Source organism: Orbicella franksi, chromosome 4 (genome assembly GCF_964199315.1).
Source record: "Orbicella franksi chromosome 4, jaOrbFran1.1, whole genome shotgun sequence".
NCBI lineage: Eukaryota > Metazoa > Cnidaria > Anthozoa > Scleractinia > Merulinidae > Orbicella > Orbicella franksi.
In genome coordinates this window covers 20,248,795-20,267,300 of record NC_138148.1, presented here as the reverse complement: position 1 = coordinate 20,267,300, position 18,506 = coordinate 20,248,795, and the positions used below count along the sequence as shown (strand labels likewise).

The 18,506-nt window shown below is 37.7% G+C and overlaps 3 protein-coding genes across 4 annotated transcripts in view; 2 read left to right on the top strand and 1 right to left on the bottom strand.

The window, feature by feature from the left end:
• The window catches only part of LOC145483653 (N-terminal kinase-like protein), a 20,090-nt gene extending 12,489 nt beyond the window's left edge, over positions 1-7,601 (bottom strand). For both annotated transcript variants that reach the window (XM_081462190.1, XM_081462191.1), the window contains exons 1-8: positions 7,381-7,601; positions 7,240-7,299; positions 5,184-5,264; positions 4,561-4,677; positions 3,562-3,797; positions 2,076-2,322; positions 853-1,011; positions 50-157 (exon numbers count right to left, since the gene is read on the bottom strand). In XM_081462190.1, coding sequence (XP_081318316.1) covers positions 50-157; positions 853-1,011; positions 2,076-2,322; positions 3,562-3,797; positions 4,561-4,677; positions 5,184-5,264; positions 7,240-7,299; positions 7,381-7,512 — 1,140 coding nt within the window. In that variant the 5' untranslated portion in view covers positions 7,513-7,601. The remainder of the gene's footprint in view (positions 1-49; positions 158-852; positions 1,012-2,075; positions 2,323-3,561; positions 3,798-4,560; positions 4,678-5,183; positions 5,265-7,239; positions 7,300-7,380) is intronic.
• Positions 7,602-7,659: 58 nt separating this feature from the next.
• Positions 7,660-13,330, top strand: LOC145483668 (CCR4-NOT transcription complex subunit 9-like). The gene is made up of 10 exons (XM_081462209.1): positions 7,660-7,791; positions 8,406-8,536; positions 9,543-9,595; positions 10,274-10,341; positions 10,502-10,589; positions 11,259-11,365; positions 11,448-11,543; positions 11,907-12,005; positions 12,201-12,292; positions 12,980-13,330. Exons 1-10 carry the CDS (start codon positions 7,768-7,770, stop codon positions 13,143-13,145), a joined length of 924 nt encoding a protein of 307 aa, XP_081318335.1. The 5' UTR covers positions 7,660-7,767; the 3' UTR covers positions 13,146-13,330.
• Positions 13,331-14,411: 1,081 nt separating this feature from the next.
• LOC145483655 (uncharacterized) lies at positions 14,412-18,429 on the top strand. The gene has a single exon (XM_081462193.1). The coding sequence runs from the start codon at positions 14,591-14,593 to the stop codon at positions 16,742-16,744; it is 2,154 nt and encodes a 717-aa protein (XP_081318319.1). The 5' UTR covers positions 14,412-14,590; the 3' UTR covers positions 16,745-18,429.
• The last annotated feature ends 77 nt before the right edge of the window (positions 18,430-18,506 follow it).

The following is an 18,506-nucleotide window of genomic DNA, read 5'->3' as shown; positions in this document are numbered from 1 at the left end:
AAAAAAAAAGAGAGGTTCCATTATAACTGGAGTGAAAGATTGTCCAGACCTGCTGTAGTAGGTGGATGCGTGTGGCCCTGTCTGTGGATGAGAACAGCTTCACCACACATGGTACTATTTTCTGTTGATATTCATCTGCTTCCAAGAGTTTCCCAACCTGCATGATAGAGGACACCACAAATGAACTAAGTTTAATATACAGTTGTGAAAGTTGCTAAACAATATGCACCAGGAATATTGATAGAATATTGTGTTCTCACCAATCAAGGGTGAGATAAACTACAAGAATACAGATACAAGTATAAACTAACTGCAAGTGGCAAATCACGGTCAAAAGAAATTGTACCTGTTTATACACTGTACATAACCTGTGATAGACTACAATCCTGGTCAAAAGTCTTGGGACACTTTGCACTTTTGCCAACAAATGGTCTTTCTGTCCACCTCCCCCTCCCCACCCCCAATACAATGTTGATGTTGATTCATCCAAAGCAGACCCCACTATTCCAACATTGCTTTGGGGGGGAGGGGGGTTCAGCAAATTAAATAACGACTTCTCACTTCAAAATAATGCGTTATCAGTTGCCATTTTGTCAAGTGTCCTTTTGGTCAGGATTGTAGGTACTCAGCTATGCAGAGGAAGTAGTTTATGCTCCTACTCATTACATGGAACTGAAACTAGAATAAGCTCTGGAAATTTACCTAAAAATTTACTCACTTTAACAGACCTGCGATATCTAAAGACTAATGAATAAAATACATGAAAAAACTGTACATACATGGTTATAATACTAGGTTTAATCTCTGTCACTTATGATCTTGCAATGACAAGTGACATTATAATGATCTTACTTTAAACAGTGGTCCCAGGACAGCAGAACCAGCTGATCCATATTCATAAGCATTCAGCAACTGAGGAAGGATTCTATGTTTGCAGTATTGTTGAGGAAACAAGTCCAATGAGGAGCTGAGTGACTGGAAAAATTGCTTCTGTTCTTTCTGCTCTTTAATCTATTTAACAGACATAATGCAATGCATCAGTAAAGAATCATATTATCTATTCATCATAGGAAAAGTGTGTCCAATGAGAGTAGCCAGTGATATTTCTTGAGAGTCAAGGAGAAAGTTTTCATATTATTCACAACATAAAGACATTGTTTTAATCAGAGTCATGGCATTTTTGCACTTCGCTAAAGGAAAAAAAAAGAAGAAGAAGAAGAAAAAGCAATGTCACTTGCATCTTTGTTGCCTTAAAGGGGCTCAGTCACGGTTTGTACATTTTGAAAAGTTTAGCCTAAATTTTTCAAATTCGTCTTTTGCAATCTGTGTCAATCTTTGCCATCCTTGACCATCCTTGTTCCGTTATGGTTTATTGCTATCTCTTTGATGTTTTTCTATTTTAGTAAACTATTATTTTCAGGTTTCCTTCCACTTAAAGGAGATTTTGTACATGGCCAAAAAAAAGAGACAAAACACCGTGACTGAGCTCCTTTAAAGTTTGTTAGAGATTAGTGAGAGTTCCAAGACAAAAAAATGCAAAACATTATTAATAAGAAGAGCAGTGGCAAACTAAGTTTAAACCTATCCAATAGACTGTTAACGTCAGTACTGATTGATAGACAACATTTCACTATTAATTCCCTATGCATATGCTGCCCAAAAAAATCAACCTTCCAGTGGGTGCAATTTTAATTCACTTTTACCATGTAGGTGGAGGATTTCAGACATTTTGAAAAGTTTACAAGCAGTACATTTGACCCAAGCTGAGTGAAGTCTGATCAGTGCAAAGGTCTACACCCTTATAGACCAATGAAATGATGTCTTAAAATAATTATTTACACCTCAAGTGGAAGAATGATTAACATTTCAGAGCAGAAGTAAATGACATGACCTGAAATGGAACAATGAACTTAGTCTAGTAGTCACAAGTAACTGACATGATGATCAGAGGAAGCACTGGTTTCCTTACTCAAGCGAGTAATTCAATCGACTCACATAACTACATATATGGTACATGCAATGCTCAAAAGGTATGTGACTGCAGCATTCTTTCAGCATAAACACAACAAACAAACCTGTAACTCTTGCAGGAATAAGTTTGCATCGACAAAGCTATTTTTGAGGTAATGCCCATGTGCTCGACATTCCTGTAGAAATTTTGCAGGGTTTGGTCTGCTCTTAGGGTTGGCACCCACAAGCTGTACATAATCTGGCACAAGACTCTTTGGAATCTTGCCAACAGACTTCAGGGAACCTGTTCTGGACAAAGAGCCATTGAAGACTTCCCATATTAAACATCCAAGACCCCACATATCTGCTGACCTGCAAGGTGTCAATTTTGGATTAGAAAAACAGTGAATCGATAGCCAAGGAATCTTGTACAAGTTCATAAATGGAATATTTATCAAATGTTACAACACAGTACATTAAATTTAATTTTTAGGAGGTACATGTATCAAGACCTGACAGTACACTGATCTCTGGATTAGATGGTGTCAGATCTGGCTTGAATCTGTGGGCGCTTTCCATTATGCCAAAGATTCTGGAAATTTCGGTAGGAAATCAAACAGAGAGGTCCTTTTCAGTTCTTTCTGACTGGAATATTCAGGATCACCTCTGAAAGTTGTCCACTTATTTTGGTTGGAATATTCTGACCAAAATTTACCGTTCCATTTTTGACAAACCATTTCATTGCCCTACTTCTCTTCACTTACGTCTAGGGAATCTGGAAAAGGAATAAAAAATGGTAAGAACCATTCCTCTTGGTTGGCCTGGTTTGATCAGAAAATCAGAAAATGTGGTTCCATTTCCCACTGGTCTCTGACTGGTCACTCTGACATAATGGAAAGCACCCTGTGTGTTGTGTTCTTATGCAGGAGCCTTTTCTTAGACAGTGCCATGAGTATAAATACAGGTAAGTATCAACAAAATTGCTAGATGAGCATTACAGCAAAAATGCTGTTGCAAGTGGGCTATTGCACCATTATTGTCACTGCAAAGGAGCAGCAACACTTCTACAAAGTTCAGAGACTGGAGAATAGCCAAGCATTAGTCGAGCAAGGCAGAGCTCCACACTCTGCAGGTTTGAAAACAAACTTTACATGTATGTTCACCCTCTAAAGCTAAATAAATATCATGTTTTGACTAGGAAAATGTTCTACAGTAACTGTACTTAGAATAAAGAGGTGGTGGTGGTGGTCATGTTGGAAGAGAAGGAGGATGAGGATGAGGAGGAACGGAAGGAGGAGGAGATGGATAAGGAAGAGGAGATGGGAATGAAAGGAGAAGGTGGGGAAAACAAGGATAAGGAAGAAGTGGAAGGGAAAGAGGGCAAAAAACAAGAGGAGGATGTGGATGTGAATCATGAGGAGGAAGGAAAGGTGAATAAGGAAGGGGTGGTGTGAATGAAGAAGAGAGGAGAGAGGAGAAGGGGGGGGGGGTAGGTGACTACATGTAGATGGAGGAAGAGGAGGAGGAGGAGGAGTTACAGAATGGTAAATCAACTGAAAGCACAGCTTACAGTACTGAATGTTTCATAAAATAATAATTGCGAGGGCTAACCATTTTTCAATCTTTTTGTTGCCTTTACTAAATTTTCTTCCCTCAGGAGGTTCATAGACTTGTAGCACTGGTAGACGAGGTAGATCAGGTTCTTCAGTGTTAGGAGGTGGATCAACAGGCTTCAGGTATTCTACTCCACCAAGCTTCCACTCCCCTGCAACATCTACAAATACTGATGCCATGCACACATTACCATGAATTAAACTGCAGTCATTTGTGAGGAAGCTGAGGCCAGCCTAAAATTCAGAAAAAGTGAAATCTACACTGTACCATCACAATTATGGACAAAACGTTTTTAATGAACTCCAAAATTGTGCTTGAAAACATATACAGTCAATAAATGTACTGCACTGCTCTTCTTTGAGGAGACAACATTATCAATGGGCAGTAAGCATGTGATGTGCAGTTCAGACAAAAAGTCATAAAACTATAGTTATAAATTAAAGTCATACTTTTTGGTCACTTATACAGGGTTCAACTTTCAGGCAAAAACCTTGGGGACACCTAGCCCCTAAGTTTTCAGATTTAGTCACCAGCAAAAGTATTTCAGTGAAAAGCATGAAAAGTTAGTTGCCAATGACAAAAATTTGGTCCCATTAGCGACACCAGTGGCCGCAAAGTCGAGCTCCGTTACAGATATTCTGCAAGATTTGTGTCCTCTTGCAGAAAATTAAGATAACAAGTAATAAGTTAATTCAGAATTTGTTTCCTACTTCCAGCAAAATTCTCCCAAGGTTAAGAGAAGAAAGATGTAAATGATCCAGATGTAAATGTTACGTATAAGAAAAACATTAATGAACAGGTTTAGTTTAACCATCAGCATGAACGTAGCATTTATTTTGCTCTTACTATCATTTAAACGAGATTTTGATTTGTCGAAGCAGAAGAAATATACACACAAAAAGCATGGGGATTGTCAAAGGAGGTCAAAACTAAAACCACACATTGTTGAGTGGAAATATTAATGGTATAAGCATACACAAAGTTAAGCACACATACTGTTATTTGATGTAATCCCCAAGAGATGGCCAGGTCAGACTTAGAGTTGTCATCATCATTAAGTTGCACTTCTAATGGCCGCACAGGTTCTGTAACCAGGTAAATAACTGTTTCGGACTGAAAAAAAGAAAGAAAAAGAAAAGTTACACCTAGGCCAGTAATATCTAACAAATAGTAAACATTTTGTTTCTGTGTTTCTATCCAGTTTTAGTGTAAACCTACTAGTGTTCTATCATGAATGCCGTTCGCTGATTGGCTACACTACTCACTATCTATTCTGTTGTCAGGATAGTGAGTTGCATTGTAGTGCGCGCTTATTGACCAACTGGCGGGCAAACCCTGTGGACTGTGATAGAAATATCTTTTCTACACAAACACAATATTATGGGACACTGTATCATTAACTTCACCAGCAATTTTTACTCAAGAGATTTGTAGGAGAAACCAAGAATAAGTCTTAACTTTTCAAATGTCAGTTATAATTGTTTCTACACATCAAGGATTAGAAATTAAAACACCTTCATGTAGCAATAGAATTTTAACTAAGTTTGTCTGTAAATGTAGTTATAACAGGGAGACATTTAAGACAGTGCCATCAGTGGTAACATTTCCTTAATCCTCACCTCAAGTGCATCAACGTATCTTACGATATTAGGATGGCGAAGAGTTTTCAGTCTTCTGAGTGCTAACTTAGCAGTTTGAACCTTTGAAAAAAAAAACCCTTTTGTTGAGCAAATTCAAAACCAAATCATGGACTTCTTGTCCCCCCATCACCTTTCACGATGGTGAAGACAACCTTTGAGAAGTAAATACTCAGTAACAATCACGAGATAACTGTGGAGTAACCTTTTATTAAGTGATAATTGATTGTTACCAGTCTTCCATGAAAAAATCTTTAATGCAAAACTGTTGTTAAACACAACAAAACAAAAATTTATAATTAATAAATCATCTCCCACCACCCACTCCTTTCAATTCATATGTGTCAAAAGAAACTGATGTTAGTGATGGTTGCAGGCTGGGACAAATAAATCTTAATCAAAAGCCCCTGAGATGATTGTCCTGCCAATTTTATGATACCCCTAAAAAGTAAATTTTAATTATTTGGTCTGAATTGGTCTGTAATATACACTGCACTGTATAGATCAACTTTTTTCACCTTGTAAGAAACTTTGGTCAGTATAGACTGACAAACCACATAATCATTTATTTCAAACAGCCAAACATGCAAGATTATACTGTTAGTAGTAACACTTGCATGTAATTTACAATCATTATTATTTATACCCTAAAAAGATGAAATCACATTGATAAAGGATGCTGTTTAGAGAATGTTGGACAAACGCTTGATTCAAGTCAAACTTTCATTCATCCATTTTCTCTTGAAAAAAGTGTCTCCAGTTGTCCTGGGTAAGTAGACTCTCCTTCTGGCAAGGTTAAGCCTGCACACGAGCCAAGGGGGCCCATCAGGCTGGAGCTTATCCTGGTTTCTGTTGCATGAAGCGACTAAAAGTATTCCCCCCCCCCCCCTAGATGGGATGCTAGTCCATTGCAGGACTACCCCCAGCATTAAAGGGGCTCAGTCATGGTTTGTGCATATTGAAAAGTTTAGCCTCAATTTTTCAAATTCGTTGTTTGTAATCCGTGTTAATCTTCTCCATCCTCAGCTATCCTTGTTCCTTTATGGTTTATCATTATCTCTTTGGTGTTTTTCTATCTTATCAAACTGTTATTTTCAGGTTTCCTACCATTTAAAGGTAATTTTGTATGTGGCCAAAACAATTCAAAATACCGTGACTGAGCTCCTTTCAGTTCACCGGTACCCATTTACACACCTGGGTGGAGAGAGGCACTGGGCTAGTAACATTTCATTCCCACTTACCTGATGGTCAAGGGATTAGGCAAGCCATCTGCCCACTAAATCATTAAAAGAGAAAACTAAGACTTGCCCAGGGTAAGTAAAATCTGATAGCTACTTGTCCCAATGCCAAGCTGGAATTCAAGGTTTTTTTGAGCCTATGTTTCAATAATTATCTAAAACGGCATGCAAGCAGTCCAATATGTTACAACATGTTACATAATCTGAGCAGAAACCCTTGGGGCATGAAATACATGTAGTGTCTGTTTAGGTGAAGTGCCAGCTTATGACAATTGAGAGGTTAAAAATATGATGCTAATATAAGGGGTGCCCCTGGGTGGATCAAGGATTTTTTAAGGTTGAACTGTACATCCATTTGCACTGGTGGCAACAATTTCCAATATTTAAAAAAATTCTTCACACATTAAATCCTTCCTCTACTCATTTGACATCTGAGATCTTAAAAGCTGCTTCCTAATGATGTCAGTAGCTCTACAAAGATCTGTACAGTGTCTCTAAATGGTTATGATTTTAACGTATAAGTAATGACCCATAAAAAACATTGAGCCCATGTTTAAAATAGCAATACATCATCAGTATAATGGTATTTCTCCAGGCAAATGTAAGATGTTTCTAAAGCTGGGGAAAAATTGAATGCACCAAGAAATACATCAGCTTACGTTGGGAAAGAAAAATTATAGGGTACCATTTTATATTTATCGGTCCGTCCCGCCAAAGGAACTGACTCAATATTAATTAAGCTTACATGTAACTTATTATGTTAATTTTAATCGGTTTTAATGTAATTTATAGACAAGTACCTTATCTTCAGAAGATGACTTGACATCGTGAACAAACACTGACACAGTTTCTCCAGTGCCCTTAAAAAAAGGTAATACTGCTTATTATTTGTGAACTTCAAGGCATATTAAATAAGTAAGATATTCGAAAGACTAACTTACTTTCTTTTTGCCCTCATGTAATGTCCAAACAGACTTGTCTTCAAGTTTCCCTACTTTATCCCCGATTTCATATGGAAAATTCTGGGCAGCACCAGTTCCAATCTTCCCTATAAAGCTCCATAACCCCTGCATTTTATACAAGGAAAATCAGAGAACTGAAGATCAGAAAAAGAAAAAATTTCACCCCATATTACTTTGTGACACCAATCGTGTTTTGTCTTCGTGGCTAACTAGTACCCAGTACTCCGACCGGAAGTTTACCGCTGACCACAAACAACGAAGGGCGCAGAGATTGTCGTGGGCCGCCATGTTTGCTGTTTAGTGAGCGTTTTGTGAAAGAAGGTGTGTTTAGAAAACGGACACAGAACTGAATACGAGCGAAGAAATATGATGCATCAGCTTGGACAACAGGCTAGTATGCATTTTAATTGCCTTAAAGTTAAGTTCTTGGCTATAGATTTGGCTAGGTACACGTAGTGTTTGCGAACTCAAGTTTATTAAAGAAGTTCGACAGCCGTTTTTTTGTTGGCTCTAACAGAGCTTTTAAGGTTTAATCCACAAGTTGATCGTGTGATTTCTTCTGCCTTCTCTAGCTGTTTGAGTTTTATTTTTAGCCTGCATTAGTTTTCAGCAAGATTGTGAAGGTTAAAGAATAAGCGGTTTCTTTTCTGTTGAGCATTATTTTATTGTGTCAACCTGCAGGTTATTACAAGTTAAAATTTGAGAAAATTAACATTACATAAGCTAGGCTAGTTAAAAGTGACTGTTGGGCTAGTAGTAGAGTGTGTACTCTAGATACAGCTTGCCTCAGGGGCAAGCTGCAGGAGAACTGATGTTCTATGTCTGCACACCCTGGTAAATACATGTACATGTAGTGTCTTGTGTCTTAATGTTTTGTATCAAGTAATCAGAGAACTATTAACTATAGGATCTCTGTTGAAATAAATTGTAAGTTGTACTCGAATTTCCCCCCTTTTTTTTACTTTTACAGTGTTTTAAACATTGTTTTATTTTTACATTTGCAGAGAGGGTTTCCTCCTCATACTCACCCTACCCAGTCATCAAACCTGTCTGAAATGGAACGAGAGAAAATATACACTTGGGTGCTTGAGTTATCAAGTCCTGATACAAGAGAACATGCTCTATTAGAACTGAGGTAAATAATGTGCAGCATAATAAGATAAGAGGCCTATATGTTCATGTGTATCTCTCACAAAGTCTGCTAGTGAACCAAAAGTCATTAGTCTAAAGGGTACAGGTAGTCTTTGCTTACATGTATGTAAAGCATTCTTCTATCTCATCATGAGAGTGAATTTATTGAATGTCAATTTTACATGCAGTTAAATGTGATTTGACTTAGTTAATGGCAAATAAAAGGTGGTGTTTGGGAGGTAGTCAGTGCTTCCTGGATGTTAGCACAAGTAGAAAGCTCCCAGTTGTAGTAGTGTGTTTGAGCATGGTTTGAGTTGCAAAGTCTGGAAAGATTTGATAATTTGATTAGTGACCGTTTCATTTTGTAACATCAGAAAATATAACATGAATTTTTTGTAATATTATGGTACAATGTAATGATCTTGTTTGTTGTGATGTGTGAGTGAAATTTGTTTTGGTGAATATTGTAACTGTCCCTCTTCTATTTCTAATTACAGTATGATTAATAAATTAGAGAGAGCAAACTACAACATAGAAACTAAACTGGCATGAGACAGTCATGTTTTTGTTGTTTTTCTCTAAATTTTTTACATTTAAACCACAAACATGTAAATCATACAGTGAACAATCATGCCTTGAGGTCACAAATTTCTTAATCATAAAATAAAAACAAAGAATGTGCTGAGCAAAGATCATCAATCTTTTGTATATGTGATACACATTATGTACTCATTATGTCCAGGTGTGTTAAAGTAGTGTTAGTCATGTGTAATGTTAACAGAGGTTATCAGAAGACTGGTACACTTACATTCACCTTTCTAGGCATGACATTTTGGCTGGTGATTTTCACACATGTATGTGGATTTTGAATCGTCAATAAAATACAATACTTTCACAGTTTTAGAATGATGCATATTCTTTTGATACAAATGTTTGTCTTATTTGTCTTTTACTTCTTTTAAATGTGCAAATTACCATTTGAAATAATTAGATGAATTTTTGTGTTTTAGCAAAAAAAGAGAAGTTGTTCCTGACCTGGCACCTATGCTGTGGCATTCATTTGGTAAGCTTAAAACAAATATTTATCCATTAACTTTTGGTAAAAATGTCCAACCCTCCATGTCATAGTTATTCTTAACTAGTGCACAGTGTTATGTAAGTGCTGGAAATAACAGTCAGTGATTGGACATTGTCTGACCGAATGTGTGAAATTTCTGACTAATATTTTAGAGGTTGCCTAATGGTAGGTGGCCATGGGTGGGGGCTTGTGGTTTGTAGGTTTGGTTGCATGGTTCAGTGGCATTCATCATGGGTTGTGGGTCATGGCTGCAAAATCCACTGATCCTCCCGCTTCACATAATAGTGGAAGTAAATGTCCTCCCAGACCATGATGCAATTGATTATACAATTTATTTAATAGAAACTTCCCATTTTACATTGACTATCCAACGATTAGTGATTTTAAGAGTTTTCTACTTAGTGGCATATCCCACACGATGAACTGCTTCTACAAGGCTATTTAGCAAACATGTGTATTACAGTTACTTCTAACCAATCATACTAAGGCATTCCCACTGTACTAATGGACCAATTTCACAATGCCATGGTTTTCCATTTTTTTTTATTCAAACAAAAACTTAGCCTAACCAATAATAAACTTAATATTTCCAGCACTGTACTGTAAGTTTTACATAATCAAACAAGTTTATTCTCATAATATTACATTGCTTTTTCTTTGCAGGAACCATTGCAGCATTGCTTCAAGAAATAGTTAATATTTATCCAGTCATAAACCCTCCTAACCTTACAGTAAGTCATTTACAATTATGATAGGAAAGCTTTGTTGCATACGTGTACATGTATAAGGAGACAAAACATTCCTTCATGAAAAATCCCTTTTTCTGTTTGTTTTTATTGTGGAAAATCTTCTTAGCATAAAAATTAATTTTAGTTCTTCTTTATTTTCCAGGCTCACCAGTCAAATCGTGTGTGTAATGCACTAGCTCTTCTGCAGTGTGTTGCTTCTCACCCTGAGACTAGATCAGCATTCCTTCAAGGTAACAGTTTATTTATATGACTTGTGATCTCTCTATCCAGGAAAAGGCCATGTTAGCTCTTCAGTGATCAATGGCACCATGTGAACTGAAACTAGCTAGAGTGCGAGAGAGAGTTTATCAGGGATGTAGCTCATAAACCATTAAACTGGCCCTTTTCTGCCCTTGGCACCACCAAAGTTACCCCAAATCATTGTTTTCAGGTCAAATTTCAGCTGGATCAGCTGGTGAAATTAGCTGACAAGAGTAATCACAATTTTGATGAGTGGGCACAGACACATTCATCAAATTGGCTCAGAGTTCTTCTTCAGAGTGAGAGCTGAGGAAATGTAAAGAAAGATGGTCCAATATTAAAATAAACTTGTTATAAAATAATGTGTTCTGTTTTTCAACTTTGTACTTTGTAATCCATTAAAACGCCTTTGTATTACAGTCTTACCTGAACTTTTAGGGTCCCCAGTTCATTCTACCTGGAAATTGCTGCTGGCAACCAGAGGGGCTGCTGAATTGTATTTTTAGGTCCAATGTTCCTAATAAATTATACCACCCGAAGCATTTGATGTGATACATGTAGGCAGGAATGATTTGTTTTATAGCCTTGATAAATTATGAAGTTAATTTCTAGAAGCTGTTTTGATTGATCTAATTTGATTAATTGATCTTGATCTTTAGCACACATTCCTCTGTTTCTGTATCCATTCCTTCACACCACAAGTAAAACAAGACCATTTGAATACCTAAGATTAACAAGTCTGGGAGTTGTAGGAGCACTAGTCAAGGTACTGAACACGTATCAGTCAACATTATTCATTGTTTACTTCTCTTGAATAGCATACTGACAGATGTCTTGTTGCTTTACAGACTGATGAAGCAGAAGTTATAAATTTCCTTCTCACAACAGAGATTATTCCTTTATGCTTGAGGATCATGGAATCTGGCAGTGAACTCTCAAAAACTGTAAGTGATGTAAATTCTAAAGATTTAGTCTTACTGGCACATTGTAGCAGTTTCCAATTGGCACACATTGTTCATGTTAATTTACAAGAATTAAATGACTTCCCCTGAGCTTTAAAGTATTTTTAAATAGAGCTGAACCTCTCAGTAACGGCCACCTTTGAAACAGAGGAAAGCTGTTGTAGAGAGGAGACAATTATGGGCAATTGAGACAATTTATAGTGGCTGTTGCTGTTGTGGAGAGATATGAGTGAATGTATAGACTGTCCAGTGGGACCAAAAAAGTGGTCTGCCATTAAGGGGCTCGACTGCACATGTCTGCTGTTTTTGTAATTACTGGAGTTTTTCTGTGGTTTCTGGTTATAGGTAGCCACATTCATTTTGCAAAAAATACTTCTGGATGAGACAGGGCTATCGTACATCTGCCAAACATATGAGAGGTTTTCCCATGTGGCTATGATCCTGGTAAGCCAAACAGCAAGTCATTTTGTCACAGTTGTTGATTGTTGCATGTGGCATTGTTAGTTATGTGTCCTTTTATAAAGCAAATCATGGTCTAGACATTTTAGTTATTTTTTTATTTTTTTTTGCCTGGTAATAACATGTATTTATAGACTGAGGTATAGCATTAACTGATTGATTTTGTCATGTAAATTTTAGGGGAAAATGGTGTTAGCTTTAGCTAAGGACCAATCAGCAAGGCTGCTGAAACATGTTGTTAGATGTTACCTTCGCCTCTCAGACAATCCTAGGTATGTTTACACCTGAATCCTGTAGCATTATGCTAAGTTAGCATGGCAGGAAGTGAGAAACGATTGTATTTTGCTGCTTCATAAGACACTTGAGAATGACAACAACCATTGTTAACCAGGCAACGGAGTCGGAGAGATCTTATTAGTCATACCAAGATTAAGAGAATTAAGATTAAAGAGAATAATACGATGCAGCTATATGGTTATAATCTTTCTTTCAAGGTGAGATATTCCAAATGTTGGATTAACTGACTTCAACATCTGGTAATTTAGTTTCTTGTCGGCAACATCTCTGCAACAAGGTTACATTAAACTAACAGGGCGAGTCAGTGTTGTCACTGATCTTGAATCTTGTGATCCCCCCGCCCTGGATGTGATGTTTGTCCATCATGGGTTACCCGTAATCATTATTGAAGACTACCCTAACAAATTCTAGCAATTCATTATTGTCCTAGGCAGAGAGAAGTACTGTAAGAGTTATATGCCTTTCCCAATATCACAACATACATTGTAATAAACCAGGGCCAGAGCTCTGAGCCACCTTTACTAGTATAATTGTTCTTTTTAACATTTAACGTTGGTGTAGACCTATAAATTTATTGTACATCTATACAAAATTGAAGTATGCTTATTGGTCTATTTTACGTGTTGAGGTAGCTTCTTTTCCCTTCTGTTGCTTCTCGTTAGGGCTCGTGAAGCTCTCCGTCAATGCCTTCCTGACCAGCTTAAGGATGGCACATTTTCCAACTGTTTGAAGGATGATGCTTCCACCAAACGATGGCTCAGCCAGTTAATGAAAAATTTGCAAGATCCTTCCTTAGCGGACCCTAGAGGAATACCTCTACCGCCTTGAGCAATCATTACCGTCATAGCTGTATATAGAACGAACGTTTTCTTGGAAATTGAACTATTTCTTGTATTGTGTCATAGCGTTGAATTTGTTTTTTATGTCAATATAAGTAAAGTCTAGTTTGTACAGAAGTTATTTTGAATGATAAAAACCACTTGTGTAAAAATAAAAGATGAAGAGTCAAGTGATGCATTGATGTGCCATCATTGTAAATTAGGGGAACCCAACGGATCGTCTCGGTAAATTTTCTGTTCGGAAGGCCTTTAGCCCTCTCTGATTTTTTTTTGTGAACTGTCACCTCGAATTTTCGTGATATGAGAAATCTAATGCCTGTAGTTTTCGGATTGATAAAATGTCGTTTGGGTACAAGAAAAGGTCAGCTATGATTTTAGGAAAGGCAATAAGACCGTGACATAAGGTTTTCGGGAAATGGACAAAAAAAGCCCAAATAAATTCGAGAGCACTTAGGTTACCCCAGAATGACGGAACGGATAAAATTTTATAGCGCGGCCTAAAATTAACCTACAGAGCTTTCAAAGCACTCCAGTTAGGCTAAGCAGTAGAGAGAGAATCGTTGGGTAGCTTTGGGTGCCCCTTGTAAATTCGGCTACCTGATACAGCGTGCTTCCAATAAATGCGGAAGGAAACACCAGAGAAGGTCGAAAAGCCCGAGTTAGAATTCATGGAATATGAAGTACTGTGTTACCAAGATCTCCCCCGTTTTTAACTTTGGGTTCATTTTAGATGCCATCTTAATATTTTGGAAACTGAATTTGAGGAAGCCATTAAACTCCTAGGAAAGCAAAACCACAGAGACAAACTAATAAGACGTACTGGATCGTACGTCATTTATCAGTGTCATGAAATCAAAATAAAAGTAATCACTGACTGGTCAATTACAACGAGAAGTGCGACAAACACGTTTGAAACAGGCAAAACCGAAGCAAATAGACGAATTACTTTCGATACTCAAGGAACACTACTTTCTAGAACTAATCGCGACTTGAAATAATAATAACTGGGAAAGCGAATAACTGGGAAAGCGATCTTAGGAAATGCTTCAGTACAGGGGACTTATCAAACGAAAGTACCCCCACCCCGGAAGAACCTGTTTCAGTTTTGTTCTTGGCAAGAAGCCTAGAATACTTCCGTTTTCTCTTACTTTTTACATCCATTCTGAGAGCTCTTTAAGAATAAGCACGGATGAATATTGATTCTATTGGGATCGCGTATTTCCCATCTCCCCTTTAAATTGCCTCTAGGGTACCGACACATGTATGCTTGACCAAAAAAGTCGAGAACGCCTTGGACACGAGTGTAGCTGAGACGCATGGAATCTTGGGTACATGTATTTTAAGCGTCAGAGAGATAAACAGACCAAAAATACATGGCCTCCTTGATACATAGAAAACGGAGAAAATGAAAATTAATTGTTTCACTTTGTGAAAATGACTTCACTGAAGGGCTTCCTTCCACCAGCAGGAAGTGCTTTATGGAGAAAAGACCGTGGTCGATTGAACTCGGACAGCGAGAACGGTTCGATACCTGCTATCAAACATGTCGTCATTAGAGAAGTTTGGCAAAGAAGCTATCCTTCACCCCATGCCCTGTACAAAATAGACGTCATGACTAAGTCCAACCACTGGTTTGTGTTTCGAAGGTACCGCGAGTTCAATGATCTTCACAAAAAACTTGTGAGTCTTTACGGTATTCCCAAAGACATGTTGCCACCGAAGAAATTCGTGTCAAATATGGCGCTATCTGTTCTCGAAAAGCGAAAGGCGGCCTTGGAACATTACCTACAGCGATTGGTTAACAGCAGCACTTACGTGTCAACTTCTCCTGAAATTGTTGAGTTCTTAGAAGTTCAACGGCACGATGTCATGTCGGTGACAAGGGCGCTGGCAAAAAATTTGGCTCAAAATGGCGAAGACGTTTTAGCGAAGGGTGAAAGTTTCACTTTAGCTCCGACTCAACTTTACTGCATAACCCGTCAGTTACAATTACCAGAGCCAACCGATGCAGTGGATGATGTAGATGCAGCGGATCTTGGAAGTCTTTACGATTTTATCTATCAGCTCAAAGCACTTTGCGTCAGCAGTATTGTAAACAAGAGTACAACCTCGCAGGAACTTTCTAGCCACCTAGAATTTGATATTTCCTTGTTCAAGTCACTCAATTGTCTGATCATTGATGGCTGCCCCTTGAATCTAATCAACAACCTGTCAAGAGTTCAAGCTCAGATTACAAATCTAACAGCAAGATACTGCTTGACAACATTGAAAGAACTTCTTGTTGATTGTGCAGCAGAAAAACGTTTGGCTCCCAAGGTCAAGGGCCCAGTAGAGGCATGGAGAGGTCTCACAACAGCTAGGTTCATGCAGAATCGAGTTGTGGTTCAACCGTGGCGTCAACTTACAAATCTCGATGTAACACACAACAAACTGGCAGCGTTTGACACCTCCCTTAAACTTTTACCTGTCTTGCAAAATCTGAACATGAGTTATAATGAATTTGTTCACTTGGATCTCCAGCAGTTATGCTGTCCAAGTCTCAAGCACTTGAATTTGGCACACAACAACATCCACTTCATTACAGGCATGCCTAGAGAGCTGGCACACTTGAAATCTCTGCTTGTTTGTCACAATAACCTCGAGACTGTTAGCGGATTGGATTGTCTCACCGGACTCATTGAATTAGACCTAAGCTACAACCAAATCCATGTGGTCCATGAAATTTCCAAGTTGTGCGTGAGCTCCCACTTAAAGTACCTTTCAGTTGCTGGAAATCCTTTTGCGAGGGTAAAGCCGTACAGGATTGTTGTGTTGTCGTATTTCAAAGGTAAAGAGCTTGTCCTTGACAAGAAGCCAATAACTCAGAAAGAAAGGGTCAAACTGCAGTCCTACCCTGCCAAACTACGTGCTAGTAGCAGTCCTGATTACGTGCTGGGTGATAGTAACATGACTGAGGATGTGCTTCCTGGTCGTTCCCACAGCTTCAACTTGTTTGGTCCCCCAGAAAGTGACGAGGACTCTGGAATAGAAGGTGCACCAAGTCTTAGAAGCTACAGCATGGTTATGGATCCAGATGAAGGTGAGATTAGAGACAAGGAGCTTCTTTTCAACTGGTCGTACTACAGTGGACAGGAAGAATTGTTAAGTGGTACCATCCATCACCTTTCATTTGATGCCAATGATAAGGATGAAATGGAGGCAGCTGCTATCAGTAATATCCACCTTGACAGAGGAGCAAGCATTGATGACACAGCTGAAGGGAGTAACATTGAGTATCCACAGATTGATCATGAATCCACAGAAGCTGCTGGAGAGGATGAGTTCCCTAAGATGGGGACAGAGAAAAACACAGAACAGTGTGCTACTTTTTCTTCTCATGTTCCAAGTAGCTCTACAGAGCTTTCTGGAAACCAAGAACAAGTTTTGACCAGCTCCCCAAGGTCTCCTGGTGAAGGTCATATATATGCATCACTGGATGATTTTAATAACAAGTCTAACCCTGCTGAGGGGGAAACTTCACCAACTGAAGTGAGAACTGAAGTTTGTGAATATACCGGACCAGGAAGAACAGAACTTGACACTGAATGAATCACCGGCTGAGGTTACAGTGCACAGATTGATGATGGGTCCATCAATTCTACCTAGCAGTTTTTGGAATAAATGAGAAATTGCTCTTCAAGGTGGTGGAAATGATAGTGATGAACGTGCTGCAATTTATCCAAACATTGTAGTACAATCCTTAGAAAATGTAATTTGAAAATGGAACAGATTCCTTATGCAAGGAGTAATTTATGATTAGTGTTAAGTTTTCTTTACAGATGTGTACATGTATTTCCACTTAATGTATGCAGTTCTCAGCTTAATGAACAACAATCTCCCAGTTATTATAAATAATATTTATTGGATTAATTTAATATCAAAACAGAAGTGAATGTACATGTATTATAAATTGCACCTTATTATGGTATATATGACCAGTTTTGCATAACAGGCAAGCTGAATGAAATTTATCCTCTCTTGTGATTGCCAACTACAGATTCAAATTGTTGTGGACTTGCATTGGTTTTGCTTTACTTGGCACTATACCAGGCTTAAAAAAATCTGGGCCAGCTAGATGGATATGCATTGTGTCCCTTACACTTGCTTTTATTGGCTTTTGTGATTGCTTTGGTTACCGGATTGAAAACTGTTCTATGCTGGGGTTGTGTACAATTGGATGTCAATCTTTGCACTGTTATTTACTAAAACATTAACTAATTCATTTTAAATGTAGTTTAGGGATGACCTTCACTGCAGCATTTGATTTATTGATAATTAATATTTAAATAATTATTATTAAATAATGTTTATTTATGTACAGTTTCTGCTTTTGTGCGACAAATATGTAATATATTATTTCCTGATAAAAGCACAAAGTCTATTGACATGTGCTAATCACTTACCTCAAGTGGAACACTTCATGTAATCTACATGTATTTATTATGCTTGTCTTCTTGGGGCTCACTGGATGTCTGTTTTAGTAGTGCTCATAGTGAATAATTGAAGGGTGCTTTGAATAAAGCCCTAATTGACTTTTGAAAATTTATGAGGCAGCCAGGATTGAAATACCTACCAGCAATTTTTACAAATTACTCTGGTTTTAGCTATTGTCTCAAAAGAACTAGTAATTACTCCTAGTTCTTTCTAGACAATAATGATAGTGATGAATGTGCTGCAGTTTATCCAAACATAAGAATAAACTGTATAAACTGCCCCGAGGTATTTCAATGCTGGTTACCTCTACGTTTTTCAAAAGTCACTTAGGGCTTTATTCCACTCATCCCTTCATTTTGTTGTCTGGGTGAAAAAGAAGTTGCTGTGACTGAGTGAGGTGGCCATAATGGTTTTTTTTTCTAGTGTGCAACAGCCAAAAAATAACTAAACAAACTAAATTATATGGCAACAGAGTATGGGTGTTGTCTATAAACATTAGAATTCTTTGGCTTTGTTGTGGGTACTCTTATGAGTTTATCAATTTTGACAAAAAAGGAGAGTGGCCAAGACCTTAAACTCGTACTTTGGTCTAGCCTGACACTCTTGCATGTTGTTATCATCTGTTTAAATCTGTTATATAAAGAAAATTATTTACAGAAAACTAATAGTAGGTAACAAGAAGGCTAAGGAGAATCCACAAGACTTATAATATTACAGTAATTATTATGAATACATTGGACAGGAAATTATTTAAATACTATGGCTAAAGATGAGAATAAAATAACTTTACAGCGTTGTAATAGTTGCTGCTTATGTATTTTTCAAGCTTGGTGTGAAAAAGCCAGTTTACTTGTATGTCTTTTTTTAGCCGATTTTG